This window comes from Lampetra fluviatilis, chromosome 4, assembly GCF_964198595.1.
Source record: "Lampetra fluviatilis chromosome 4, kcLamFluv1.1, whole genome shotgun sequence".
Lineage (NCBI taxonomy): Eukaryota > Metazoa > Chordata > Hyperoartia > Petromyzontiformes > Petromyzontidae > Lampetra > Lampetra fluviatilis.
This window is the reverse complement of record NC_136278.1, coordinates 18,389,748-18,417,069: the sequence shown is the minus strand read 5'-3', so window position 1 is coordinate 18,417,069 and position 27,322 is coordinate 18,389,748. Positions and strand designations below refer to the sequence as shown.

Genomic DNA, 27,322 nt, shown 5'->3' with positions numbered 1-27,322 from the left:
CAAGCGGGTCTTGCCCGCCTGCAGAGGCGACGGGGAGCTGCTTGAGTCGAGCCCCGAGAGCCAGCTGAACTCGGCTGAGTCCCAGAAGCTGAAGAGTCGAGCCGACCCGTTAGTCGCAGCTCGCCCTTGAGTCGACCCGCTCGGTCGAGCTCCTGATGAGTTGACACTTCTGGTCGGACTCGGCTGATGAGTCGAGCCGACCCTTCCGGTCGAGCTCGCTCATGAGTCGACCCTGTTGGTCGCACTCGTGATGAGTTGACTCCTGGTCGAACTCGGCTGATGAGTCGAGCCGACCCTTCCGGTCGAGCTCGCTCATGAGTCGACCCGTTGGTCGCCCTCGTGATGAGTTGACTCTCCTGGTCCAACTGGTTTCCAATGCTCAGAGTCCTTTCTTTTATGCCGAAAAATCCCTTTGGGTCCTGCCCACAAGGCGGGGTTTTCTTTTGATTTACTGTGTCAGGATCTGTCCGTGTGTAGGTGTGTTCATGTGTGTGTCCGTACGTCCGTGTGTCCTTGTGTGCATCACCCACGATATATCCCGTGGTCATATTCCCTCCATAAAATCCACGAGCAAACAATCAGGTGTTACAAATTGCCTCGAGGTCGTCTCTCTGTCTGGGTGCAATATTATCCCTTGTTTGGCCTTCTTCATGAACCAAAACACAGACGTTACAAATCGTCTCATAGGCATCTTTGTCCGTGTTGCACCACCTGGAGGGAGGGGCACACTCCCTCCGACCTTCGCTGACGCACGAAGAAATGATTAAAAGTTTTAACATTTGTCCCTTACCATTTCCCAGTTATGATTCTGTATTTAACCTAAGGTCTGTCATTTCCCATCGTGGTGCTTGACTCAAGTGGAGGTTTCCCCGAGCGTGTACACACTCATATCCCGCGCTGCGGGGATACAAAGACGGCCGGGATCTCCCTTTCTCTCCGACCCTGGGTTTAACATCGCTCTTTTATTATGTATTTTATTTCGACCTGGTGGTGATTTATCCCGTTATGCTTCGGGTCGAGTTGTATCAATAACTTTAGCCTACCCTGTTGTTAAACTCCGACTTTAACGTTATTTTAATAGCAATACAGAATAATTGAGCTTTTCGACTTAACTAGGCGAACACGAACTTTTGGTAACCCCCCCCCCCGCAGCCTCGCTGTTCAGCTGAGCCTGCAGCCTTGAGAGAGAGAGCAACACCCTTATTTTCGTCTCACTGTGGTCATCCAACCTTCTGCTCTGGGAGTGTGATTAATTTCAGGACAAGGCCCCCTCACGTTCAGACGTGCAGTGGTTGTTAATCAGCCCCCTCTCCTGTATACACAACCTTGAGCTGGGCTTATCTTGGCTTTTCCAGCTGCAGCAGAACAAGGCGTATTCCTCCTCCCTGTGTGCACGTGTTCCAATTAGCTCGAAATCCCTAACACACAATCAGTGATGACCCCCCCGGCCTTCTGTGGCCGTGATCCAGACAAAGGCGCCTCTGCTCCTTTCATTGCCCAATTATTTGCCCATGTGCTGAGGTCATAGATGGTTGGGCTTTTTGCTTTAACTGTCTGGCTGACTCTCCCACTGTCTCTGCCCTTGCACGGGTGACATGCCCGTTTATCAGGCCTTATCTATCCCTGAAGCAAGGTTGCAATTCTGCCATCTTAGCCCTCCTCCCGTTCATTACTACAACACCTGGTGTTTTGCAGTTTGCTGCGCTTTAGTGTTTTCATTCATTATATATCAATGATGGAAGAAGGCTAGAATACAACACCCCCCTGTAGCCTCTAACAGACTGTTGGGGCAATTGCTGTTAGCAAGCACATATGACGGTTGGCAAGGCACACGAGGGGGTGGGTTGCCAGCATCACACCCAATCACCTTTGTCTCCCCCGTGGCGATGTTAACACTCCGCACCAGGTACTCAATTGAGGCTGAGTCGACCTAGGAGAGACCCATGGCCATTTCAGATATTCGCCACTGGTGTTGGGTGCGATTGCGACTCCAACTCGGGTCGCCGGGCGCGTAACACAGCGCGCTAACCGCTGCACCACCGCTCCACACACAATAATCACACACGTACGTGTGTGATTATTGTATATCCGTACAATCACTCCTAGGCAAGGGAACGCACAGGAATGTCAACACACCCACTCAGATCGAAATTTATACTTAACAGCAAGGCATGCGTGCGCGCACATACACGCGCGCATTACCACACACCGGTATGCGCACGCACGCACCAGCTCGGGTCTCCGAGTCCTGATCGACCGTCGAGGAGACGGAGCGATGAAATCGGTTCACGCGGTGGGAGGGCCGTGAATTACCGCGCCGCGGGATCGCGAGAGGTTGGCGGCGCCCCCTCGGGGGAGGCCTTCATCCGGCAGCGGGTGGATCGCGCGTCGTCATTCTCTCGTTGGTATCGTGCAGTAAAGTAACGTGAACATGTTTAACGGGCACTCTTGTTTTGTGTAACCTCATGCCGTGCGCATAGGGAGAGTGGTCCGCATGCGTCGCGCTCTCTGTGTGTGTGCAGCGCTGGCACGTAGAGCGCCGTTGCAATGGGCGACGGAGAGCCGCACAATTATAATCGCTTATACACGTAACACGGTTAGAACGCGGGTGTTCGGCTGTATTATATCGTTGTTTAGTAAAAAAATAAAAAGTCCGGAGCACTGAGTAAATGGGTGGCTCATAATGGCCAAGTCAGGGTAGATGCCTGGGGTGTGTTCTTCCACGAAGCTCGTGGTCCATCCTAAAACCATGGCAGCAGTAGATGCGAATGATGCATAAATGAGAAATAAAAAACTCCCCAGTAGCAGTGTGCGACTGTGGTCATCCAGAACAGACCGTGCAGCGTGTAACAACGCAATAGCCCGATCCACAAATACGACGAAGGAGACATCACAGCGATACACTACTACACCGCTGCTCCTGTCGCGGTTATCTGGGCTTGACAACCCGATTGTGAAACTGGAGCTGTTGCTCTGCAATCTACATCAGCAGCCGTACGAAAGAAGAAGAAGAAAGGTAGTGAGTTGACACCCAGAGCGTTACTGCTGGCGTGCAGAGTCGACAGCACATCCCGGGTACAAGTGACTGCAGAAATAACAGCAGCGCCAGCGTGTCGCGCACCGCCATGCACAGTATCCACTCTCGAAGAGAGGGAACCACTCGGAGGTGCTCGGAGGAGCCACGGAAAAACCGAAAGACGGCAGCAGCAGAAGCCACGTGGTCAGCTGGAGCCAACAGTTTCCCAAGCTCTGCAGTCCTCTACAAATGTGTTCTATCGACCAGTTAAACTACAGTACTACTAAACTACTTCGCTATTTATTTTACCAGGTAAGAGCTACTGGGCTACATAGCTCTTCTTTTAGAAGCGATCTGGCTATCGCAGATGATAGCTCAACGAAGCGGCCTACCACGTGGAAATGTTATAGCGGCCAAATACTCCAACGACGTGATGTTCATTTTAAATGTGAAGGAAAAAAACGAAGGACCCGGAGAAAAATCAACGCGGTCATGGGGAGAGAGACACCGTAAACTCCAAATGTTCAAGCGTCGGGGTCGGGATTGAACCTACGATCGCCTGCTTACCAGGCTAGGCAGTTACCATCTCACCACGGTGGCCGATTGTTGTTGCTGCTGTTGCTGTATCAGCTCGTCGGTGGGATGGAGAACTGGATGCAATTTGGCTGTGAAGATCGTTCCTTGGCTCACCGGCGAACGAGCCGACATGGCAACAACAACAATAATAATAAAAAAAAATGGTGCATCGCTAGACGCTTACGCACCACGTGACGGTTAAACTCGTTTAGCTATGTTGGGTGGTGGAGGGTCTTGGTGACACACATTTGGCAGGGTCGTCCACTTGGCTTCGCTCAAAAAAATCAACGATAAATCGGTATCAGAAATCGGAGCATCCGACGAAATCCCGCGCGTGCGACGGGGAAACACTCTATCCCGTGCAGACAGAACCTTGTTTCTCTACTGCATTCTCCTTGCGAGCCATGGTACAGCTCCTCTCGCGATGCCCACATGAAGGGGAGTTTAACAGCATCCGTGCGGCGATCCACCGACCCACTAGGCTTGGCAGCGCCTGATCACAGGCAGCCCACGTGCATAGCCGCCACAATCGCCCCGGCTAAAAAACAATAAATTATAATTTTTAAAAAAATCGCACCACGAACATTCGGTTGATAATTTAATTCGTATTCCTCCATCTCCCGAGGACGACGATTCACATAACACCGCTCCCACATGGGATGCGTGTGCGGGCGTGGTGGGGTGGGGGAGCAGGGAGGGATGGGGCAATGAGAATGTTCGGCCCGCGCGGGAGGCGAGTCGCCATTCGTGCCCGGCACGACACCGCAACGAACTCCTTTGCATTCGGGCCACTTTGTTCACCGCGTCGCCGCGTGCGGCCTCTCGCGTGGATTTCCGAAGGATTCCGATTGACCCTCGAACCCCGTCTTGGAGTGTCCCCCCCACCCCGCCGCGCCCCTTCGCCGGCCACGCTCCGTGCCGCTGTGGAGTCCGCCGAGTGCGGTCGTCGATGCTGAACGCGGCGCGCCTCTCTGGAAGCCACGGCCACGCAAACACCGCGCCACTCCATCGCTGATTCCTCCTCGCTCGGGCACCGCAGCCGGCTGAAGAGCAGAGTTTAAGGGGGGGGTTATTTGCTTTTACTGATTTGGTAAATTCAATTGCTGCTGCTGCTGTTGATTAACCGGATAATGGTTGTGTTCGTGATTGTGGTGATTTAGGGTTGTTCTGATTATTGTGTGGTGGTGGTGCTAGTGAGTGTGGTAGTGGTGAGCACGCTGCGCTACGAACCCCATCGACCCTAGTTCGATTCCCGCTCACGGCCTACACCAGCGACGAAAATGTGAATTGTTACCTGGTGCCCCCTAGGTTGACTCGGCCTCAAAAAAGTACCTGGTGCGGTTTGTAAACAACGCCACTAGGGAGACAAAGGCGGTTTGATGTGGTGCTGGCCACCCACTCCCTCGTGTGCCGTGCCGGCCTTCACAGGTGCTCCCCAACAACATTTGCCCCAACAGTCTGTTATAGGCTATACAGGGAGATATTTGTCTTTGTCGTGGTCATGGCAGTGGTAATGGTGGTGTTACAAAGTGTGGTGGTGGTGATAGTGTTGTTGCTGTTGTAGGTGGTGGTGGTGGTACTGCACTGCATTTCCCTCCACCTGAGTTCAATTCCCATTGCAGCCATACACATCGGAGGTGCCTGAACCTACCCTGACATTGACTCAACATTCTACAGTATTCTTTCAAATGGCTCACGTCCAATATGACTCAGCATGGAATAAGCAGCCCCGGTGCGTTGGTGTCCATCTTCTGCATTGGGGAGACGCTAACAACGCTTCGACTCTCGAGCCTCTGGTCGCTCCGCGGGGATCTCTGTCCCTGTGCAGCGAGACTGGGTGCGAGTGAGCGAGCGAGTGTGTGAGTGTGGGAGCTACATGGTTGTGGGGAGCGGTCGTGTAGCGGTTAGCGCTGCACTGCGCTACGAACCTGGCGACCCGAGTTCGATTCCCGCTCACGGCCAAAACCAGCGGCGATTATGTGAACCGGTCATGGGCCTCCCATAGGTCGACTCAGCCTCAAATTAGTACCTGGTGCGATGAGGAAACATCGCCACGAGGGAGACAAAGGCGGCCGGGCGTGGTGCTGGCCACCCACCCCCTCGTGATCTGTGTCGGCCATCATAGGTGCTCGCAAACAGTACTTGCGCCAAACAGTCTGTTACAGGCGAAACAGGGGATCTTTGTCTCTTTTTTTATCTTTGTTGCTACAGGGTGACAGGGCCAATGAGGCCTCCTTTTCCACAAACAATCTTGCGATGCCCTCGCGTCCTCGCATGAACCGTCACTGTCCCCCCCCCTCCGTGTCTCTGCCCGCGTGACTCTGTGCGGCGCTCGCCCTGTGACCACGACCTCCCGCTGACCCCCCTCCCCTCTGTGTAGGCAGCCTGGCGCTTTTACTCGACTGACCCCAGCCACCCGTACCTGGTCTCCACGTGGAGAATTTACCAATGCGTTCCCACCCTCAGGCACGTAACTTTCGACCGCCTCTGCTACTCGCTTGCTTTCTGTCTCTCTCTCTTCCTCTCTTTCTCTCTCGCACTGTGCATGGTCCATCCGCTTCATTTGAACAAAGCGCCACCGCCAACCAGGGTACGGCTGCCGCCCGTCCCGCCGGAGACCGAACCCGGACACATCCTCGGTCACCGCGCGGTCTATTTACCAAGAGCAGCACCGTGCGGTTGACTGCTATAAGAGTTCAACGCAGCAATGCCCGGTGCCCAGATCTCGGCACAAATCAATCGCCGCTAGTTTCGCAGAAACCGTCCGGGTCGACCCCGGCTTGACCGGTGGCAACCCTCGGGTGGCCCCTCTGCTTCCCTTGAACGCACGCGGCGGCCACAACAAAATATTTCTGCACTCGGCACACCACATCCATTGTACCCCGGCGCTATGGCCGTGGCCGCTGCCGGTCACGTGCCACCCCGACAGCCGGTCTAGCAGCGCCGCCTGCGTGCCACAGAGTGAGCGATGAAGCCCCTGTCGCCAACGTGCAGCTGGCTCGGACGTGGGCGCGAGGGTTTTCTATTTCACTCGCTCGCTCAGCCGAGTTATTTTCCCACGCATGTCGAGCTGAGGTCGAACGGCGCGCATGCACATACCCGCTTTGCTTGTCGTCATTCTCCGCATCACCCGACGCTCCGGAACGTAGGAAGCACCCCAAATCTGGTGCCACGTGTCATTAAGGGCTGCACAAGTCTGGCCTCGCACACGCATGCACGCATCTAGCGGACTGCAAGACGCGCACCCCCAAATTCAACTTTAAAGTAGGAGGAGATGAAGCGCGTCTGTCCTAGAATGCGGAGAACACCCCGACTCAACGACGGCGAGGTACTCGCGTGCAATTCTCCCGTCGCCCGGTATTGTGAGAACCCCCCTCCTCCTCCCTGCGACTCGCGTCCCGAGGCCTCTGGAACCTGAGAGGAGGGCGATCCGACCACAGCGGTGCTTGGGGGGAACCTGCCCAGGGCTGTCGGCTGCAGGCGACACGAGTGGGTGGTTTGGCTGTGGGTATATGGTGATGACCCCCCATGGTGACCTCCCGGGGCCGAACTGCAGACGTCAGAGTGATGCCCCTAGGACTCTGCGTGGATTCCCTGCCGCCGGCTCGCGGACGGAATGCCGATGAAGCCACCACCACCACCATCACGGCGTGCCGACTCTGCAAACCAACCCCCGTGCACACGATGGCTAGAGAATGGGAAAGTGGAAATGGGAGTCAGTCTCATTAATTGGGCACGGAGGACCGCAAGCCATCGGTGGCCCCGCATTGAACATTACGCAACAACGTTCTCTGTACGTTCGTAAAATCAAGAGAACCGAGAATGTAACGCGGCAGGTCTTCCTCGCCGTTGGTGTTATGATTCGTGATTGATTTTTGGGGCGAGGCTATGTGAATGATCGGGCCAAATGTGTGTCGGAAGACCTCTCCATCACCCGAGATGTTAACTACCTCGTATACAGGAGGGCGTCAGTTCGATCCCGATCCTGACGCCTAATCTATATTTGGAGTTTCCATGTCTTCCTGTGGTCGTGTGGATTTTTGCTCCGGGTCCTCCGGGTTTTCCCTCCACATTTAGAATCAACATCGCGCGTTTAGAGTACTTTGGCTGCTATAAATTTCCACACGTGAAAAGCCACTTCGTTGGTCTATCATGTGTGGCCGGGTCGCTTCTGAAAACGAGCTACATGGCTCAGTGGGCCTTACCTGGTAAAATAAAAATGGTCAATTAAATAATCACGTGGTGCACAAGCATGTAGCATTGCGCCGATTGTTGTTGCTGCTGCTGCATCAGCTCGTCGGTGGGATAGAGAACTGGATGCACTTTGGCTGTGAAGATCGTTCCTTGGCTCACCGGCGAACGAGCCGACATGGCAACAACAACAATAATAAAAATGGTGCATCGCTAGACGCTTATGCACCACGTGACGGTTAAACTCGTTTAGCTATGTTGGGTGGTGGAGGGTCTTGGCAACACAAATTTGGCCGGGTCGTCCACTTGGCTTTGCACAAAAAAATCAACGATAAATCGGTATCAAGATTCCTATCCAGCAGGGTCCTGCATTGGGATGTTTGTATATTTGCATGTGGGTGGAAGCTGAAATGCCCGGAGAAAAGCAACACAAACGAAAGGATGCCACTCAAAATCAATCCTCATAGACAAGCCAGCGACCCACTGGCTGTGCTGCCACCTCTCGGCTACCTGAGGATCTCAGAGCAAGCGGGGAATCTCCGAGTGATCCACCAGCGCCACCTCCACAGCACTACGCATCGCCGCGTTTATCCAAGTGTGTCGGCGCGCGCCATCGCCAGGGGCACCCCGCACCATGTAACCATTGCTCGCTCCACTCATCCGCTCGCAATATGCACACTCGGCTTGGTTTGCATGGACTGCATTGCTTCGTTGTGTTTGCGATTGCACCCGTGCGCGTGCTGCTTCGTGCAACGTGCGCTGCGTGCCGCTTCGTGCCTGCTCAGTTGCAATCTCCGTGCCTGTGCGTGCGTGCGCGTGTGCGCGCGTACTCCATCGTGTCGCTCGCCGCTTGCGTTGCCGTGGTGGCAGCGCTCTCTTCGTGTCCGTGCCTCGCGAGCGTCCCCGTCCTTCGATCGCGCTCTACGCGGCGTGGCCGTGCGTTCGGCTCGGTTGGCATCGCCTCTCGCGTTCGCGCCCGTGCCTGTCTGTGACCTTCGTTCGTCCGTGTCCCCCAGCCTCGAGCTGCCCGTGTGCTGCTCTGTGTCGACTAAGTCACGCTGGCAAGATATGAACGCCCTCGCCAGTAATGCAGGAGGTCGTGGGTTCGATCCCGACCCGGACACCTGCTGTATATTTGGAGTTTGCGTTTCTCTCTCCCCGTGGTCACGTGGATTTTCCTCCAGGTCCTCCGGTTTTCCCTCCAAATTTACAATCAACATCACGCCTTTTAGAGTATTTGGCTGCACTAAATTTCTACGTGATGAGCCACTTCATTGAGCGATCATATGTGATAGCCAGGTCACTTCTGAAAAGAGCTATACAGCTCAGCGGGGCCTTACCTGGAAAAAAAAAAAAAAAAGTTAAATTGCATTTGCGGTGGACGTGGCGAGTTTTACACGACGGGTGGGCTCCCCGCTGCCAAGGGGGAGCCTTGCGCCGGTACTCGCCCGTGGCTGTCGGGTACCCCGTGCCCCCCGTGCCACCCTATAACGTGCGATGGGGCGGAGGCGCTTTCTCTCCCCCCCCCCTCCCACCAGTATGTCCGCTGGCATCACGACAACCCGGCCGTTTCTGCGAAGATCAAATCCAGAGCATTCGCCGCGTGGCTCGGCAGTAGAGCGATCGGAAGTTTGCTCCTTCAAATCCCTCGGCGGAGGTTGACTCGACCCGTCGGCCATCCGTCGTCGATTAAAATAACTGCCGCTTTGTGGGGAAGTCAGCAGTGGTCGTCCTATGGATAGACTCGTGCCTGCCATAGCAACGTGGAATTTCCACCACTGGCTCTCTTGCAGGGCTGCATACGGGAGATCAGCACAAATCCCTCGATGTTCATTTGATCTGGAAATCACTTAGACTTTTAAATACAGTCCGTTTCCCTATAACGCTGCGTCTCATTTGCATGACCCTAATTGGATATATAACGCAGCGAATGTATTGGGTAATAACATTTTTTGTTAAAATAACGCCGGATGCAAATTGGATAGAACGGGATCGAGTGAACAGAAGTACGTCGCGCGAGTAGGAATAAGCGGTCGACCGGCTGCTCCGGCGTAGGATCGCACAAGGCAGTGGGATGCTGGTGGATGCTTCGAGATGCCACCCACACGCCTCGGTCTATGTTCAGGCTGTGTTCGCATCTCACGCGTTATCATGGATTCTGCTTTTCCCTACGTGATTTATTAATCATCACCACGGGATTTTCCATAAGGCGGTGTTCTCCAGGAGCGCACCTACTCCCGCGGCGTTACACGAGAACAGGCTCTGTGCGGAAATAATTAGAGCCCAGGGTCAATCCACTGCTGGATGAAGGCCTCCCCCACGCAGTGTCACTGGGCAGCGCGGGCTGATGAGGTTGGGTGGGCAGGAACGACGCCGGCGGTAAGTGAAACCTCACCCAGTTTTGGTGGCTCACCCGGGGAAATGAAGGCGAGCCGTTGTTGCAAGTCGCCTGTTGCACTTTTGTTCACGAGTAGAGTCGTTTCATTTGCCCCCCCCCCTGCGAGACAACCCATACACCGATTGGGCGCACCTCGTCGAAATAAACGCGTCCCAGCAATCGCGCTCAAGTCGGACGTCGTTGCGTCGCCCTGGCCTCAAAAGGGGTCGTGAAAATTCCACATTCTCGTGGCGGCGGACGATCCGCTCATCGGATCTCAGCTCTATCCCGACCCGCGAGCCTGAGACTGCGAGCCGCAGGTTTCTCGCGACGACGCTGGCCCCCGGTGATCATATTTTAAGCAGCCGGTGGGGGGTTTCCCCTTAGGCTAAAGATTAAATACATCTGCTCTCTAAGAGACGGTTCGTGTATGTTACGCGCACGACGTGAATACAATAATTATTGCTTGTGGCTCACGCGTGTCTCTGTGTTTGTGCCCCCACCACCCCCCGTTGTGTGACCCCTCTCTGAAGGAAGGAACAAGGAGACATGCATTGCAGGTTGGTCTCCCCCACGCGGTGTGAGACGCTCAGCCTCGAGCGTGCGACGGCGCTGAGAGAGTGGCTCAGAGAGAGTGGCTCTGAGAGAGTGGCTCAGAGAGAGTGGCTCAGAGAGAGTGGCTCAGAGGGAGTGGCTCAGGGAGAGTGGCTCAGGGAGAGTGGCTCAGGGAGAGTGGCTCAGAGAGAGTGGCTTTGAGAGAGTGGCTCAGAGGGAGTGGCACAGAGAGAGTGGCTCAGAGAGATTGGCTCAGAGAGAGTGGCTCAGAGAGTGGCTCAGAGAGAGTGGCACAGAGAGAGTGGCTCTGAGAGAGTGGCTCAAAGGGAGTGGCTCAGGGAGAGTGGCTCAGAGAGAGAGGCTCAGAGAGAGTGGCTCAGAGAGAGTGGCACAGAGAGAGTGGCTCAGAGAGAGTGGCTCAGGGAGAGTGGCTCTGAGAGAGTGACTCTGAGAGAGTGGCTCAGAGAGAGTGGCTCAGAGGGAGTGGCTCAGGGAGAGTGGCTCAGGGAGAGTGGCTCAGGGAGAGTGGCTCAGAGAGAGTGGCTTTGAGAGAGTGGCTCAGAGGGAGTGGCTCAGAGAGAGAGGCTCAGAGAGAGTGGCTCAGAGAGAGTGGCACAGAGAGAGTGGCTCAGAGAGTGGCTCAGAGAGAGTGGCACAGAGAGAGTGGCTCTGAGAGAGTGGCTCAAAGGGAGTGGCTCAGGGAGAGAGGCTCAGAGAGAGTGGCTCAGAGAGAGTGGCACAGAGAGAGTGGCTCAGGGAGAGTGGCTCAGGGAGAGTGGCTCAGAGAGAGTGGCTCAGAGAGAGTGGCTCAGAGAGAGTGGCTCAGAGAGAGTGGCACAGAGAGAGTGGCTCAGAGAGAGTGGCTCAGGGAGAGTGGCTCAGGGAGAGTGGCTCAGAGAGAGTGGCTCAGGGAGAGTGGCTCAGAGAGAGTGGCTCTGAGAGAGTGGCTCAGAGGGAGTGGCTCAGAGAGAGTGGCTCAGGGAGAGTGGCTCGGGGAGAGTGGCTCAGAGAGAGTGGCTCAGAGAGAGTGGCTCAGAGGGAGTGGCTCAGAGAGAGTGGCTCAGAGGGAGTGGCTCAGAGAGAGTGGCTCAGAGAGAGTGGCTCAGGGAGAGTGGCTCATGGAGAGTGGCTCAGAGGGAGTGGCTCAGAGAGAGTGGTTCAGAGAGAGTGCTTCAGAGAGAGTGGCTCAGAGAGAGTGGCTTAGGAGAGTGGCTCAGAGAGAGTGGCTCAGAGAGAGTGGCTCAGGGATAGTGGCTCAGAGAGAGAGTGGCTCAGAGAGAGTGGCTCAGGGATAGTGGCTCAGAGAGAGAGTGGCTCAGAGAGAGTTGCTCAGAGAGTGGCTCAGAGAGAGTGGAGCGGAGAGAGTGGCTCAGTGAGAGTGGCTCAGAGAGAGTGGCTCAGGGAGAGTGGCTCAGAGAGAGTGGCTCAGGGAGAGTGGCTCAGAGAGAGTGGCTCAAGGAGAGTGGCTCAGAGAGAGTGGCTCAGAGAGAGTGGCTCAGTGAGAGTGGCTCAGCGAGATTGGCTCAAGGAGAGTGGCTCAGGGAGAGTGGCTCAGTGAGAGTGGCTCAGAGGGAGTGGCTCAGAGAGAGTGGCTCAGTGAGAGTGGCTCAGAGAGAGTGGCTCAGTGAGAGTGGCTCAGAGAGAGTGGCTCAGGGAGAGTGGCTCAGAGAGAGTGGCTCAGAGAGAGTGGCGCAGATGGAGTGGCTCAGGGAGAGTGGCACTGAGAGAGTGGCCACATTTGACGAACGCTGTCATCGTTTCATGAGCTGTATTGCCGTGATATCATCTTTCAGACTTCATCCCGATGATGCCGTCTTGCTTATCCTACGTTCACACGCTCATCTACATCGCTGTGGATTGCCATCATCATGATGACCGTCATCATTCTTTGGTTCTTTCGGTAAAGTCACGTAGAAAGAAATTAAATTACGTAATAATAGAATACGACGTTTCGATTGCAACACAAGCAATCGTTGTCAGGTACGAATGAATGAGAAAACAAACCTAGTAAAACTTAGAAATATAATGCAATACAAGACAGAGAGTCGGCTAACACAACAGTCAACACCCCACCTGGTTGATTACGTTCTTCCAAAGATTGCGAAATTTGAGAGAGAGATAAAACACAGACACGGAGACACATAGACAGACACACAAGTAGAGAGAGACTCACACAGAGACTAACAGAAAGAACGCCTTTGTGTTGAGGCCTTAAATAGAGAGGGGGTGGGGCAGAGAGGGGGGAGGGTAGAGAACAATGAGAGAGTTGTGTGGAACAAACAAGCACGGCCTGCCCAAAGCGGACGGAGGAGCTGGCACTGGACTTCTAAACAAACAAGCACGGATAAACAAATATAGTTAAATTAGGAAGTATAATGCAATGCAACACAGAGAGTCGGTTAACACACAGGTAACGCATAGTCTGGTTGATTACGTTCTTCCAAATATTGCTAAATTAGAAGTTAGGTGTGAAACAAACAAGCACGGCAAATCCTCCCCGTAGAGGTGGTTAAAATCTTGATTTGAAGCTTTCGTGACTGCAGGAATCCATACTCTTTGGTTCTTTCGGTAAAGTCACGTAGGTAGAAAATCTAATACATCACGACATTTCGGGTGCAACACAAGCGTCCATCATCAGGTGGGAAAGCATGGTCTGCTGCTGAGGCAGACTGTTTTAAAAGGTTTGAAATGGGTGTAGCTCAAGGGTTACAAAGAAGTGGCCGGGGTTAGTGATGTTAATGTGAGAAATTAGCATGTAACTGTAAGATAGAAGAGCGGCCTCCTAAACGAGGGCACGGAAGTGGCTATGTTAATGTGAGGGATCAGCATGATGTTAATGTGAGGGATTAGCATGATGTTAATGTGAGGGATTAGCATGATGTTAATGTGAGAAATAAGCATGTAACTGTAGAAAATAAGGAGAAGAAGAACGGCCTCCTCGACGAGGGAGTGCAACCCAACGGGTGTAATCCGAAGGGCCTGTGAGTATGAGAGTGTAATCCAACAGACATGTGAGCATGAGAGATCTAAGAGAGAGGCATAGAGAGAGACAGAGAGTCGAAATAACAGCTGACATATGCAGGTTGGATGGAAACATCACAGTCAGTTAAGACTTTACCTGGTTAATAACGTCCTTCCATTGATTGCTCAGTTTGTATCCATCCTCTCGGTTGAAGTTGTGTCTGTGTTTATATATCTGGATGGCTTCATGAACAAATCTCTGAAGGTAGCCGTTAGGTTTGCAGAGTACCTTCGTCTTGGAAAAGAACCAAGAGTATAGGTGGTTAAAACTATATTCAAAGCTTTCGTGACTGCAGGAATTACTATTTGGTTCTTTCGGTAAAGTCACGAAGAAAGAAATAAAATAAAATATTAATAGAATACGACGTTTCGATTGCAACACAAGCAATCGTCATCAGGTACACCTCGAGGCCTCGACACATAGGCGTTGCTTCTGTGTGCCTATGTGTGTCTCTCTCTGTTTGTCTCTGTGTGAGTCTCTGCTTGTCTTTCTGTCTTTGTGTCTCCGTGTCTGTGTTTTGTCTCTCTCTCGAATTTAGCAATCTTTGGAAGAACGTAATCAACCAGGTAGGGTGTTGACTGTTATGTTAGCCGACTCTCTGTGTTGTATTGCATCGTACCTGATGACGATTGCTTATGTTGCAATCGAAATGTCGTTTTCTATTATGTATTTTAATTTATTTCTACGTGACTTTAACGAAAGAACCAAAGAGTTATTCCTGTAAGTCACGGAAGCTTTGAATTGAGTCAGTTATCATCTTCATATTTGTCCTTATCATGTCTACTGCGAGCATGATTACCATAATGCTCATCATAATTCAATTAACCTTTCTACAACCACAATCTTTTTACCAACTTTGTCATCATCACCATCACTAACAATGCTACAAATGTACCATCACCACTGTCATCATCACCATCGTCATCACCACCGTAGCCACAGGTTATATCGACCTTGTCACCACCGTTATCCACCTCCCTGCAGATGGCACCCACACCACCCAGGTCTCGCTTGGTCACACCCTCTTTCCACGTAACTCTCCCCTCCTGCCCCCCCTTCCCTCTCCCCACGTAATGCTCCCCCCCTCCCGCCCTGTCTTTCCACTCCCACCAGAAATACCAAACATGTCACACTGCGGTTTCCCCGGATGCGGACCATTCGCAAGGCTAGGTACCGGCCACGGTGCGGCTTGCGTGTGCCGTGCGGGGCATGCGTTTGTGGTGACGCTCTAGTGCCGCGTTTTCACGCCCCAACGACGATCGAGTTGCGCATTAAAAATCGCTACTCTCCAAATCGCGCAGCTCGGATCATCGCCCGCCGCCGCTGCTGCCTTCCGATAGAGCGGTCGCTGCGCGACGGGGTTCTCGCGATCATGGAAGCGTGGCATAGTCCTGTCGCGGCAACTGACTCGTTAACGATGGTGGCGGTGGCTCCGCTCGTCTCGTAACGCGCGAGGATCACTCGACGCATCTCCTTCTTGCCAACGTTGTTGTCGTGGCTCGGATTCTCGTGAATCTGCCGCCTCTTTTGCAACGAGGAGATGAAACGGCACTCGCAGCGCCGTAATGACCGTTCCGCGGTTCGTAGGTCGCTCGCGGCAGCTGGCGTCGCTGCCGATCGCCGCCGAGCAGATCGACGCTGCCAATCCGAGTCAGTTTCCGCTGTGAGCCACCAGTCCCACGAACGACCGCGTGCTAGTGATTCTGAGTTGCACAACCGATCGCCCAGGCGTGGAGCCGGCTTCAGGGCCTCTACTCTTTTGTGTCCTCACCGCTGGCATGCGGGTATGCATGACGGGAATTTTCCTCGATCGGAAACGAAAGCAAAAAAATCAACCGATGGACGTGATGGCAGGGACGGTTTCGTTAGCAGCTCTCCGGAGAGATGCGCTCATTGTGCTGCTTCGCGTTCCAAGAATTCGTCGTTGACCGATGAGGGGCAGGCGGCTGCTGTCTCAGAAGGCAGAGCACTGAACTGGCACCACCCCGCAACCTCCGATTAGCACGGTTGGCTACGTACGGCGCAAAAGAAGTTCAACGTACATACCGCTGAGTTCTCCCTTCGAAACCCAGGCTCGGGGTCAACCGGGTTCTGGAATCTGCCACATTACGTTTAGTCCTGCGCTTAATTTGGCCGAATAAAAAAAAATCGAATTAACCATCACGCGACAAAGACTACTCCCAGCTGTCTGTCAGTCTGTGAAAGCTACAAACCCGAGCAACAGTCTGGGACGCGGACGTGATGCCCTAGTAGCAGCGATCCCACACACGCACTACACTTGCATCCGTTCACTGAGCTCAGGACTCGGCAAGTTGCCTCATGACGTCGTTGGCGGCTCCAGAAGGTCTCTCCCTCGCGACCTGACCCAGCTCCCACGTCTCACTTTCTCTATGTGCACCTCACCACATCTCTTCCCCAGCCCTGCTCTGTGCTCCTCAATCAGCCCAACTATCCGGTCACCAGACCTCTGCCCCGACCCCCCTTCTAATACCCTCATCCATGCCTCTCATCCACGTTTCACCCATTTGTCACCCTCATTCACCATCACACTCCAGATCATTCCTCCTTATCTACCCCTGCAACATCACGCGGCTCCATTCCTAGCTCCTGTCCCTCCATCCCTTCCGTCACCTCCCTAACTGATAGCTGTACCACCCCACTCATTGCTCTCCTTTTTCCCCATTGTGTACTGCCGTGGGCTTGCATTGTAAAGTACCCTTGAAAGGGCACTGCCATATAAATCCTAAATAGAATAAAATAGACGTGTGAGGTGTCTTTGGACGACTTGAATCCACTTTCGTAAATCCCAAAGTCGTGCATCGGGGCACTTTTTCTGTCGTCTTTGCTGATGTTTCTTTTTCACCTGAGTGTAACTTTTTTATTACTAATTTTTTCACGTTAAATGGCTATTCCTCCGTGAGCCACTCGCTGAATAAACTTAGAAAACCGCAGTGTGGTCACTGGTCACTGCGCCACGCCAGCCTCGGTGCCACTTGCACGGCAATCGCTTCTTGTCCTGGAAGACAAAAATAACCCAAAAATCTTCCCTGCAGACAGAGACGTGAAACAGGCAACGCTGGCTTCCTCCACGCAAACTACCATTTCTCCCTCCGAAACCGGCGGCCGCTGAAGGCGTGAAGTCGTGCTCTGGCAATTGGCCTATGAGAGGGTCACGATCAGATTAATTCAAGTTGAGAACTTTTCAAAACGTCACGTTTAACCGGTTCTCCATTGGAAAATAGCAATATTATTTCCCCAACGTGCTGTGATCCAATTACAGGTGGTGGCCTTAATTGATTGACTTATCTTCAAACCTGTAATCAGATTACAATTGCATTGCCATCGATTGACCTGGGTTTCACGCTGTAATCAGATTACAGTGACACCACTGGGTCAAATGGTGATGAGCGCTGCCCCAGGGGATCATCTGAGCGGAGATGTGACAGTAGATGTTTAAAGCACTCGACTTACAAGCAGGTCATCGTGAGTTCAATTCTTGGTTGGGAGTCGACACAACCTATCATCACGGCCACCTGAGTTTGATTTCCGGCCACGGCTAGCAGCAGTGGTGCTTGGTATCTGAACCGGTCCCCGCTCCTCCACTCTTCATCAACACGCAATGACCAGCATGGTGAAGTATGGTCAAACAATGCTCACGACCAACGTGGCGTTGGGGGAAGGGGGGGAGGTCTTCACCCAACGAGTTACTATTGTAAAAAATAAATGTCGGTGCAGTGCTGCTGTACGTATGGTTCCCACAAAAAGAAAATCATGCTTTATTGCGTCAAGCTTTATTGCGTCAATCGGAAAACATCAAACGTATCCATCAATCGAAAAGAGAGCCAAGCTCCTAGGCCCTGGGGTCTCAGAGGGCCTTGGTTTCTCAGAGGGCCATGGGGTCTCAGACGTCCTTGGTGTCTCAGATGGGCCTTGGTGTCTCAGATGGCCTTGGTGTCTCAGAGGGGCCTTGGTGTCTCAGAGGGCCTTGGTGTCCTAGAGGGGCCTTGGTGTCTCAGAGGGCCTTGGTGTCTTAGAGGGGCCTTGGTGTCTCAGAGGGCCTTGGTGTCTCAGAGGGGCCTTGGTGTCTCAGAGGGCCTTGGTGTCTCAGAGGGGCCAGGGTGTCTCAGAGGGGCCTTGGTGTCTCAGAGGGGCCAGGGTGTCTCAGAGGGGCCTTGGTGTCTCAGAGGGGCCTTTGTGTCTCAGAGGGCCTTGGTGTCTTAGAGGGGCCTTGGTGTCTCAGACGTCCTTGGTGTCTCAGATGGGCCTTGGTGTCTCAGATGGCCTTGGTGTCTCAGAGGGGCCTTGGTGTCTCAGAGGGCCTTGGTGTCTCAGAGGGGCCAGGGTGTCTCAGAGGGGCCTTGGTGTCTCAGAAGGGCCTTGGTGTCTCAAAGGGGCCTTGGTGTCTCAGAGGGGCCAGGGTGTCTCAGAGGGGCCTTGGTGTCTCAGAGGGGCCTTGGTGTCTCAGAGGGGCCAGGGTGTCTTAGAGGGGCCTTGGTGTCTTAGAGGGGCCTTGGTGTCCCAGATGGCCTTGGTGTCTCAGTGGGGCCTTGATGTCTCAGAGGGGCCTTGGTGACTTAGAGGGGCCTTGGTGTCTTAGAGGGGCCTTGGTGTCTCAGTGGGCCTTGGTGTCTCAGTGGGGCCTTGGTGTCTTAAAGGGACCTTGGTGTCTCAGAGGGGCCTTGGTGTCTCAGAGGGCCTTGGTGTCTCAGAGGGGCCTTGGTGTCTTAGAGGGGCCTTGGTGTCTCAGAGGGGCCTTGGTGTCTCAGAGGGCCTTGGTGTCCTAGAGGGGCCTTGGTGTCTCAGAGGGCCTTGGTGTCTTAGAGGGGCCTTGGTGTCTCAGAGGACCTTGGTATCTCAGAGGGGCCTTGGTGTCTCAGAGGGCCTTGGTGTCTCAGAAGGGCCTTGGTGTCTCAAAGGGGCCTTGGTGTCTCAGAGGGGCCAGGGTGTCTCAGAGGGGCCTTGGTGTCTCAGAGGGGCCTTTGTGTCTCAGAGGGCCTTGGTGTCTTAGAGGGGCCTTGGTGTCTTAGAGGGCCTTGGTGTCTCAGAGGGCCTTGGTGTCTCAAAGGGGCCTTGGTGTCTCAGAGGGCCTTGGTGTCTCAAAGGGGCCTTGGTGTCTCAGTGGGGCCTTGGTGTCTCAGAGGGGCCTTTGTGTCTCAGAGGGCCTTGGTGTCTTAGAGGGGCCTTGGTGTCTCAGACGTCCTTGGTGTCTCAGATGGGCCTTGGTGTCTCAGATGGCCTTGGTGTCTCAGAGGGGCCTTGGTGTCTCAGAGGGCCTTGGTGTCTCAGAGGGGCCAGGGTGTCTCAGAGGCGCCTTGGTGTCTCAGAGGGGCCAGGGTGTCTCAGAGGGGCCTTTGTGTCTCAGAGGGGCCTTGGTGTCTCAGAGGGGCCTTGGTGTCTCAGTGTGGCCTTGGTGTCTTAGAGGGGCCTTGGTGTCTCAGAGGGGCCTTGGTGTCTCAGAGGGGCCTTGGTGTCTCAGAGGGCCTTGGTGTCCTAGAGGGGCCTTGGTGTCTCAGAGGGCCTTGGTGTCTTAGAGGGGCCTTGGTGTCTCAGAGGGCCTTGGTGTCTCAGAGGGGCCTTGGTGTCTCAGAGGGCCTTGGTGTCTCAGAGGGGCCAGGGTGTCTCAGAGGGGCCTTGGTGTCTCAGAGGGGCCAGGGTGTCTCAGAGGGGCCTTGGTGTCTCAAAGGGGCCTTGGTGTCTCAGACGTCCTTGGTGTCTCAGAAGGGCCTTGGTGTCTCAAAAGGGCCTTGGTGTCTCAGAGGGGCCAGGGTGTCTCAGAGGGGCCTTGGTGTCTCAGAGGGGCCTTTGTGTCTCAGAGGGCCTTGGTGTCTTAGAGGGGCCTTTGTGTCTTAGAGGGGCCTTGGTGTCTCAGAGGGCCTTGGTGCCTCAAAGGGGCCTTGGTGTCTCAGAGGGCCTTGGTGTCTCAAAGGGGCCTTGGTGTCTCAGTGGGGCCTTGGTGTCTCAGAAGGGCCTTGGTGTCTCAAAGGGGCCTTGGTGTCTCAGAGGGGCCAGGGTGTCTCAGAGGGGCCTTGGTGTCTCAGAGGGGCCTTGGTGTCTCAGAGGGGCCAGGGTGTCTTAGAGGGGCCTTGGTGTCTTAGAAGGGCCTTGGTGTCCCAGATGGCCTTGGTGTCTCAGTGGGGCCTTGATGTCTCAGAGGGGCCTTGGTGACTTAGAGGGGCCTTGGTGTCTTAGAGGGGCCTTGGTGTCTCAGTGGGCCTTGGTGTCTCAGTGGGGCCTTGGTGTCTTAAAGGGACCTTGGTGTCTCAGAGGGGCCTTGGTGTCTCAGAGGGCCTTGGTGTCTCAGAGGGGCCTTGGTGTCTTAGAGGGGCCTTGGTGTCTCAGAGGGGCCTTGGTGTCTCAGAGGGCCTTGGTGTCCTAGAGGTGCCTTGGTGTCTCAGAGGGCCTTGGTGTCTTAGAGGGGCCTTGGTGTCTCAGAGGGCCTTGGTGTCTCAGAGGGGCCTTGGTGTCTCAGAGGGCCTTGGTGTCTCAGAAGGGCCTTGGTGTCTCAAAGGGGCCTTGGTGTCTCAGAGGGGCCAGGGTGTCTCAGAGGGGCCTTGGTGTCTCAGAGGGGCCTTTGTGTCTCAGAGGGCCTTGGTGTCTTAGAGGGGCCTTGGTGTCTTAGAGGGGCCTTGGTGTCTCAGAGGGCCTTGGTGTCTCAAAGGGGCCTTGGTGTCTCAGAGGGCCTTGGTGTCTCAAAGGGGCCTTGGTGTCTCAGTGGGGCCTTGGTGTCTCAGAAGGGCCTTGGTGTCTCAAAGGGGCCTTGGTGTCTCAGAGGGGCCAGGGTGTCTCAGAGAGGCCTTGGTGTCTCAGAGGGACCTTGGTGTCTCAGAGGGGCCAGGGTGTCTTAGAGGGGCCTTGGTGTCTTAGAGGGGCCTTGGTGTCCCAGATGGCCTTGGTGTCTCAGAGGGGCCTTGGTGTCTCAGTGGGGCCTTGATGTCTCAGAGGGGCCTTGGTGACTTAGAGGGGCCTTGGTGTCTTAGAGGGGCCTTGGTGTCTCAGTGGGCCTTGGTGTCTCAGTGGGGCCTTGGTGTCTTAAAGGGACCTTGGTGTCTCAGAGGGGCCTTGGTGTCTCAGAGGGCCTTGGTCTTTCAGTGGGGCCTTGGTGTCTCAGAGGGGCCTTGGTGTCTTAGAGGGACCTTGGTGTCTCAGAGGGGCCTTGGTGTCTCAAAGGGGCCTTGGTGTCTTAGAGGGGCCTTGGTGTATCAGAGGGGCCTTGGTGTCTCAGAGGGGCCTTGGTGTCTTAGAGGGGCCTTGGTGTATCAGAGGGGCCTTGGTGTCTCAGAGGGGCCTTGGTGTCTTAGAGGGGCCTTGCTGTCTCAGAGGGGCCTTGGTGTCTTAGAGGGGCCATGGTGTCTCAGTGGGGCCTTGGTGTCTCAGAGGGGCCTTGCTGTCTCAGAGGGCCTTGGTGTCTCAGAGGGGCCTTGCTGTCTCAGAGGGGCCTTGGTGTCTCAGAGGGGCCTTGGTGTCTTAGAGGGTTTTGGTGTCTGAGATGACATTAGTGTCTTAGAGGGCCTTGGTGTCTTAGAGGGGCCTTGGTGTCTCAAAGGGGCCTTGGTGTCTTAGAGGGCCTTGGTGTCTCAGAGGGCCTTGGTGTCTCAAAGGGGCCTTGATGTCTCAGAGGGGACTTGGCGTCTTAGAGGGGCCATGGTGTCTCAGAGGGCCTTGGTGTCTCAAAGGGGCCTTGATGTCTCAGAGGGGCCTTGGTGTCTTAGAGGGCCTTGGTGTCTCAGAGGGCCTTGGTGTCTCAAAGGGGCCTTGATGTCTCAGAGGGGACTTGGCGTCTTAGAGGGGCCATGGTGTCTCAGAGGGCCTTGGTGTCTCAAAGGGGCCTTGATGTCTCAGAGGGGACTTGGCGTCTTAGAGGGGCCTTGGTGTCTCAGAGGGCCTTGGTGTCTCAGAGGGGCCTTGGTGTCTCAGAGGGGCCTTGGTGTCTCAGATGACATTAGTGTCTTAGAGGGCCTTGGTGTCTTAGAGGGGCCTTGGTGTCTCAAAGGGGCCTTGGTGTCTTAGAGGGCCTTGGTGTCTCAGAGGGCCTTGGTGTCTCAAAGGGGCCTTGATGTCTCAGAGGGGACTTGGCGTCTTAGAGGGGCCATGGTGTCTCAGAGGGCCTTGGTGTCTCAAAGGGGCCTTGATGTCTCAGAGGGGCCTTGGTGTCTTAGAGGGCCTTGGTGTCTCAGAGGGCCTTGGTGTCTCAAAGGGGCCTTGATGTCTCAGAGGGGACTTGGCGTCTTAGAGGGGCCATGGTGTCTCAGAGGGCCTTGGTGTCTCTAGGGCCTTGATGTCTCAGAGGGGACTTGGCGTCTTAGAGGGGCCTTGGTGTCTCAGAGCGGCCTTGGTGTCTCAGAGGGCCTTGGTGTCTCAAAGGGGCCTTGATGTCTCAGAGGGGACTTGGTGTCTCAGAGGGGCCATGGTGTCTCACAGGGGCCTTGGTGTCTCAGAGGGGCCTTGGTGTCTCAGAGGGGCCTTGGTGTCTTAGAGGAGCCTTGGTGTCTCAGAGGGGCCTTGGTGTCTCAGAAGGGCCTTGTTGTCTTAGAGGGGCCTTGGTGTCTCAGAGGGTCTTGGCGTCTCAAAGGGGCCTTGATGTCTCAGAGGGGACTTGACGTCTTAGAGGAGCCTTGGTGTATCAGAGGGGCCATGGTGTCTCACAGGGGCCTTGGTGTCTCAGAGGGGCCTTGGTGTCTCAGAGGGGCCTTGGTGTCTTAGAGGAGCCTTGGTGTCTCAGAGGGCCTTGGTGTCTCAGAGGGCCTTGGTATCTCAGATGGTCTTGCTGTTCGCTCTGCGTGGACACGGCTGACTCAATGGGGGGGGGGGTGAGACCGCGACAAGGATCGCTCTTCCACAGTTTACACTTGGCTGCCGTTTTTCGATAATCGCCTTGACTCGCACGTGCGTCTCAATTTGAGCGGGAATCGAATTCGGGTTCCCATTTTCATAGCGCAGCACGCCAACACAACAACAAGGAACTCCCCCACTCACTCACGCAATCACCCTCTCACTCAGCACACTACAGGTCACGACAATACACTCAGCCACTCACTCATTCTCTCATTCGCCACACGACATGTTACAACAACTCACTGACCCACTCACCTTCTCACTTACCACACTACAGGTCACAACAACCCACTCACTCACGCACTCACCCTCTCACTCGCCACGCTGCATCTCACCCCACTTCTCTTTTCGCTTCTTCCCTCGCACCGCTCCACCTTGGAATTCTCTCCTACCTCCGTCGCCCCTTTCCCCAATCCCTTACGACAGTAGCCTTGCTCAGCTCAAGAAACACGCTCCGCCCTTACAAACCCAATCTTCGATAGCGCCGCTTGCTGCACGACGTTAGGGGCCGTTGCGGCGTCGTCCACGGGGCATCGCGCGACGCTGTTCTCGCCATGAGACCATTGTTGCCAATATTAGAGAATGAAAAATTCGAACAGATGTTCATCCATTTCTGACAAGAAAACAGGAGATGTTCAAACACCAAATAGAAACCTTTTTGCAGGGAATCATGTACTGCATTAACCACACGTACTTGTGATGAACATGCATACAAAACATGCTCTGATAATATTCTTATTTTTTCATGCTTTGATACTGGCAAAAAAGTCCCATTTTGTAGCTGCTCACCCCGAGCTATAAATGCTCTGAACGTGCATTGTCTTTGTGCTGTTCGCTTTTTGGCGTTCTCTGGTCTGACACTGGTGAGTCTAGACTCTAGGCCCTAAAGAAGGCTGTCTCTGGTGTAGGCCAATACGTTTTTAAAAACAATGCATATATCAGAGCATGTTTTGTTTGGATGTTTTCCACAAGTATCGCGTGTGGTTAATGCAGTACTTGATTCTTTGCAAAAGGTTTCTATTTGGTGTTTGAACATCTTAACGCCTCCTGTTTTATTGCCAGAAAGGGTACAGACCTATTCTTACTTTTCATTCTCTGCTCGCCGTCGGAGTTCCGGGGAGACGTTTTTCCACTTGTCAAGCGATGCTCGCTGGGAACCCGGGATTCCTTTACGATGCGGCGCTCGCTCACGAGGTTGTGCGGCGCAGCTCTCCCACGCGTCGTTCTGCGTGCCGACATGATGTCCGACGTTTTACACAGCGTGCCGGGGAGCTTTTTGTGTAACTACCGAATTCCCGAATCGTTCGTCTCAACTGAAATCGCAACGGAGGCGTAAGGGGGGGGCGATCCGGCTGCTCGGGTGATTGATCACTCTACCAATTATCGGTTACGTTACTCCACTTAGCGGATTGCTGGAATCACAACATTTCGCCTCTGTTCCCCACGTGTGCCGCTCGACGGCAGGCGATAGGTTGGTGCTCGGTCACACCATCGGCATCATCGGCCGCATCACGCTAGGCGTAGCTTGCAATGGGGTTTCCAGCCCTCGCGAGGCGGGGTGCCGTTCTTAAAGGGGCCCCGGGTAGTCGACCACGGAAGAAGCAGTCGAAGTTTAGTCGATTAATCGACTGACTGAATGGGACTCCTGGTCCCACTCTCCTTGCCGAACGACGCCACAACGACACACCAGCATTGCCGCGATGTACAATAGGAGGCAAAATCCACACGGCATCCTGGTGCTGTGTTCATCCCAGCAGGCGACCGAGTGCCTGTGCCTGTGTGTGCACCACGTTTGCATGAGCGCTTGGAAGGGCTGCATGTATAACCGTGCACCTGCAAGCGCACGTGTGGCTTCTGGCCACAGTCACATTGCATGCTTGTGTGTGTGTGCCTGCGAACGTTGGACGAGGATGCCACATCCCCGTTTAGCCCCTGCAAAGGATTGTGCTGTTCGCGAGCACCTACAAAGGTGCACGCATGCCGGGACTGTGGGCTGTGTGTGGGGAGCGGGCGGTGCGGTGGTTGTAAATGACTTGTGTGACTTGCGCGCATTTAACGCATTGACACAAATGTTGTGTGAGATGATGTGTGCACGTTTTCTTTGTGCACGACTGATAAACTACGCTGAGAAAAAAATATATATGTGTGCGGATGATGTATTGTAAATATGTGTCCATTCATGTGCGTAGTGGGGAGCGGTATTGTAGCGGTTAGCGTACTGTACTACGAACCCAGCGACCTGAGTTCGATTCCCGCTCACGGCCAACACCAGGGGCGACTTTCTGAACTGGTCGTGGGCCTCCCCTAGGTCGACTCAGCCTCACATGAGTACCTGGTGCCGTATGTAAAAACATCACCACTGGGGAGACAAAGGTGACTTGGCGGGGCAGAGGCGTAGCTAGGATATTTTGCGCCCGGGGACAAACTATAAAATTGGCGCCCCCCCCCCCCCCCCCCCCGTTTAATCACATTTTCCTATTACATCGAATAAGGAATAACAATACAAATTTTTACGAAACATCGTAGACTGGTTGAAATAGTTTACAAAAGATACATTTTTCTTGATTTCACTGTCGCAAACTGGTCAATCACGTAATCAAAATCTGTTTTTTCCAATGTTTCTCTTTCAATGCTAAGAAGAGCAAGATCGCTGAGACGATCTTGTCGCATTGAAGCACGCAAATACGACAAAATAAGTTTCAATTTGCTGAACGACCGCTCACAGCTTGCAATTGAAACTGCTATTGTTAATACAATTTGCAGTGAAATTCGCAAATTCGGAAATATGTCGTCTCCATAAAACACAATAAAACCAAGAAGATCCAAAGGAGTTTCTGGTAGAACTTCATTCCGGTTACTGAGCAGCATTTTGCAATCTCCAATTTCCGTGAAAAATTCGTGGCCATTGATGTCGGTGTCATAGAAATTTCCAAAATCTGTGCAATTTCGACGAATTGCATCGACATCTGTGTCGGATAGAAGAGTTTTGACGTCCAGCAGAAATCCAAATTTTGTGTTCAGGTCTTTTAGTCGTAAAAACCATGTTGACATCTCCTGTTGAAGTCGATAAAATACGCTCTTCATAACGCGCACAATTTCTTCTGCTGAAAGTCCTGCATCTCTTGCCAGTTCTCCTGGCATCTTCCGACGTCGCCTAATTCTTCTGTCCACATCGATCCCCCATGCCGTGCATCTTGTTTTGGCGTTTTCCACAGCAACTTGGCTCAAATCATCACGAAGCTTGAAAAATTCATGCTCCAAAAATTCAAGATCAGTTGCTGCTTCCTTGAAATTCATAGTAGGATCCTGTAAGCGCTTCTGAACACGATCAATTTTTCCAAGAATGACATTCCAGAAATGTAATAAAACTATGAAGTTAAATTTAATACGCATGCCTGTAACTGTTCTGCATCACTTCTGGTTTCAGGTGTCATAGTTACGTCCTCCGATAATTTGTCTAGCAGCCCTACTAGTTTATCCAGTCCTTCATAGATAGCTTTAACAGCTTCTGATCGTGCACTCCAGCGTGTTTCAGACTCCTGCTTTACTGTGATGGGCACAGCTTTTTTTAACTCTTCCCAACGAATTGTTGAACGAGAGAAAAACAAATATATACTTTCAACTGTTCCAAAAAATGTGACAAGTGGATCCTGTTTAGCTGAGTGTACTCCTGCTAAGTTTAAGCTGTGGTTGTCACAGTTGACAAACAATGCTCTGTGATTTTTGTCACATATTCGTTGTAAAAGGCCGGATATATGCCCAGTCATCACAGCAGCATTGTCATAACAGTGTGCCCGACAGTCGGCTAAGAGGTATGTTGTCAGATTTCTGTCTCTCGACGATGACTCTTTCTAGGCTTGCTGCATCTTTTGCATGTATCTCGATATAACCTAAAAATGATTCTTTGATAGTTACTTTTTTAGTTTGAAAATCCACATCCACAAATCTTATGACCTGAGAAAGCTGTTCCCGATGTCCTAGATCAGGAGTTGAGTCAAGTAAGATACCGTAGTACTTTTTTTTCCTGATATCACTCAACAATTGGTTCTTTACAGTCGACGCAAGTATGTGGATAAATTCATTCTGCATTTCTGGTGACAAATAAGAAACTGATCCCGGATTTTCTCCTGCGTGCTGTACGTGTTTTGCTAACAATGGGTCATACTGAGCAACGAGTTTGATCAGCGCGAGAAAGTTTCCAACATTTTTATCCTCATCCGCATTCAAATTTTCCGCGCACCAAAATGTAATTACATGACATGTAGGCGGTGTGTGGCGGGATATATAAACTTTTAGGTTGAGGTGTAGATTTGTGCAGTAGTTTCAGGCTGCCGCGCCCGCCGCAACAAGTTATAATGTAACGTTGTAAGCCTCATTTTGGCGCCCCTTTACCTTGGCGCCCGGGGACACATGTACCCCCCTGCCCCCCCCCTAGCTACGCCTCTGTGGCGGGGTACTGACCATGCTTGCCTTCATTGGTGCTCACTAACAGCACTTGCCCCAACAGTCTGTTAAGGCTGTATGGGGGGGGGGGGCTTTGCTTTTCTAGTGGTGAGTCGTAGCGTTTAGCGCACTAAACTATGTACCCGGCAACACAAGTTTGATTCGCGCTCAAGGTCAAAAAACAGTAGTGAATTATTTGAACTGGTCCTGGGCCTCCCCTACGTCGACTGATCCCTAAACGAGTGCCTAGTATGGTGTGTAAACATCAGTACAGGCGACCGTGTGTGGGGTTTGCCACACACTCCTTCGT

The 27,322-nt window shown here is 53.5% G+C and overlaps 1 protein-coding gene across 1 annotated transcript in view; it reads left to right on the top strand.

The window, feature by feature from the left end:
- Window positions 1-27,322, top strand: part of LOC144931395 (potassium voltage-gated channel subfamily KQT member 4-like) — a 264,371-nt gene that overhangs the window by 211,438 nt on the left and 25,611 nt on the right. Inside the window, exons 8-9 of the mRNA XM_078855200.1 lie at window positions 5,973-6,058; window positions 10,694-10,720. Of these exons, the coding sequence (XP_078711326.1) occupies window positions 5,973-6,058; window positions 10,694-10,720 (113 nt within the window). The remainder of the gene's footprint in view (window positions 1-5,972; window positions 6,059-10,693; window positions 10,721-27,322) is intronic.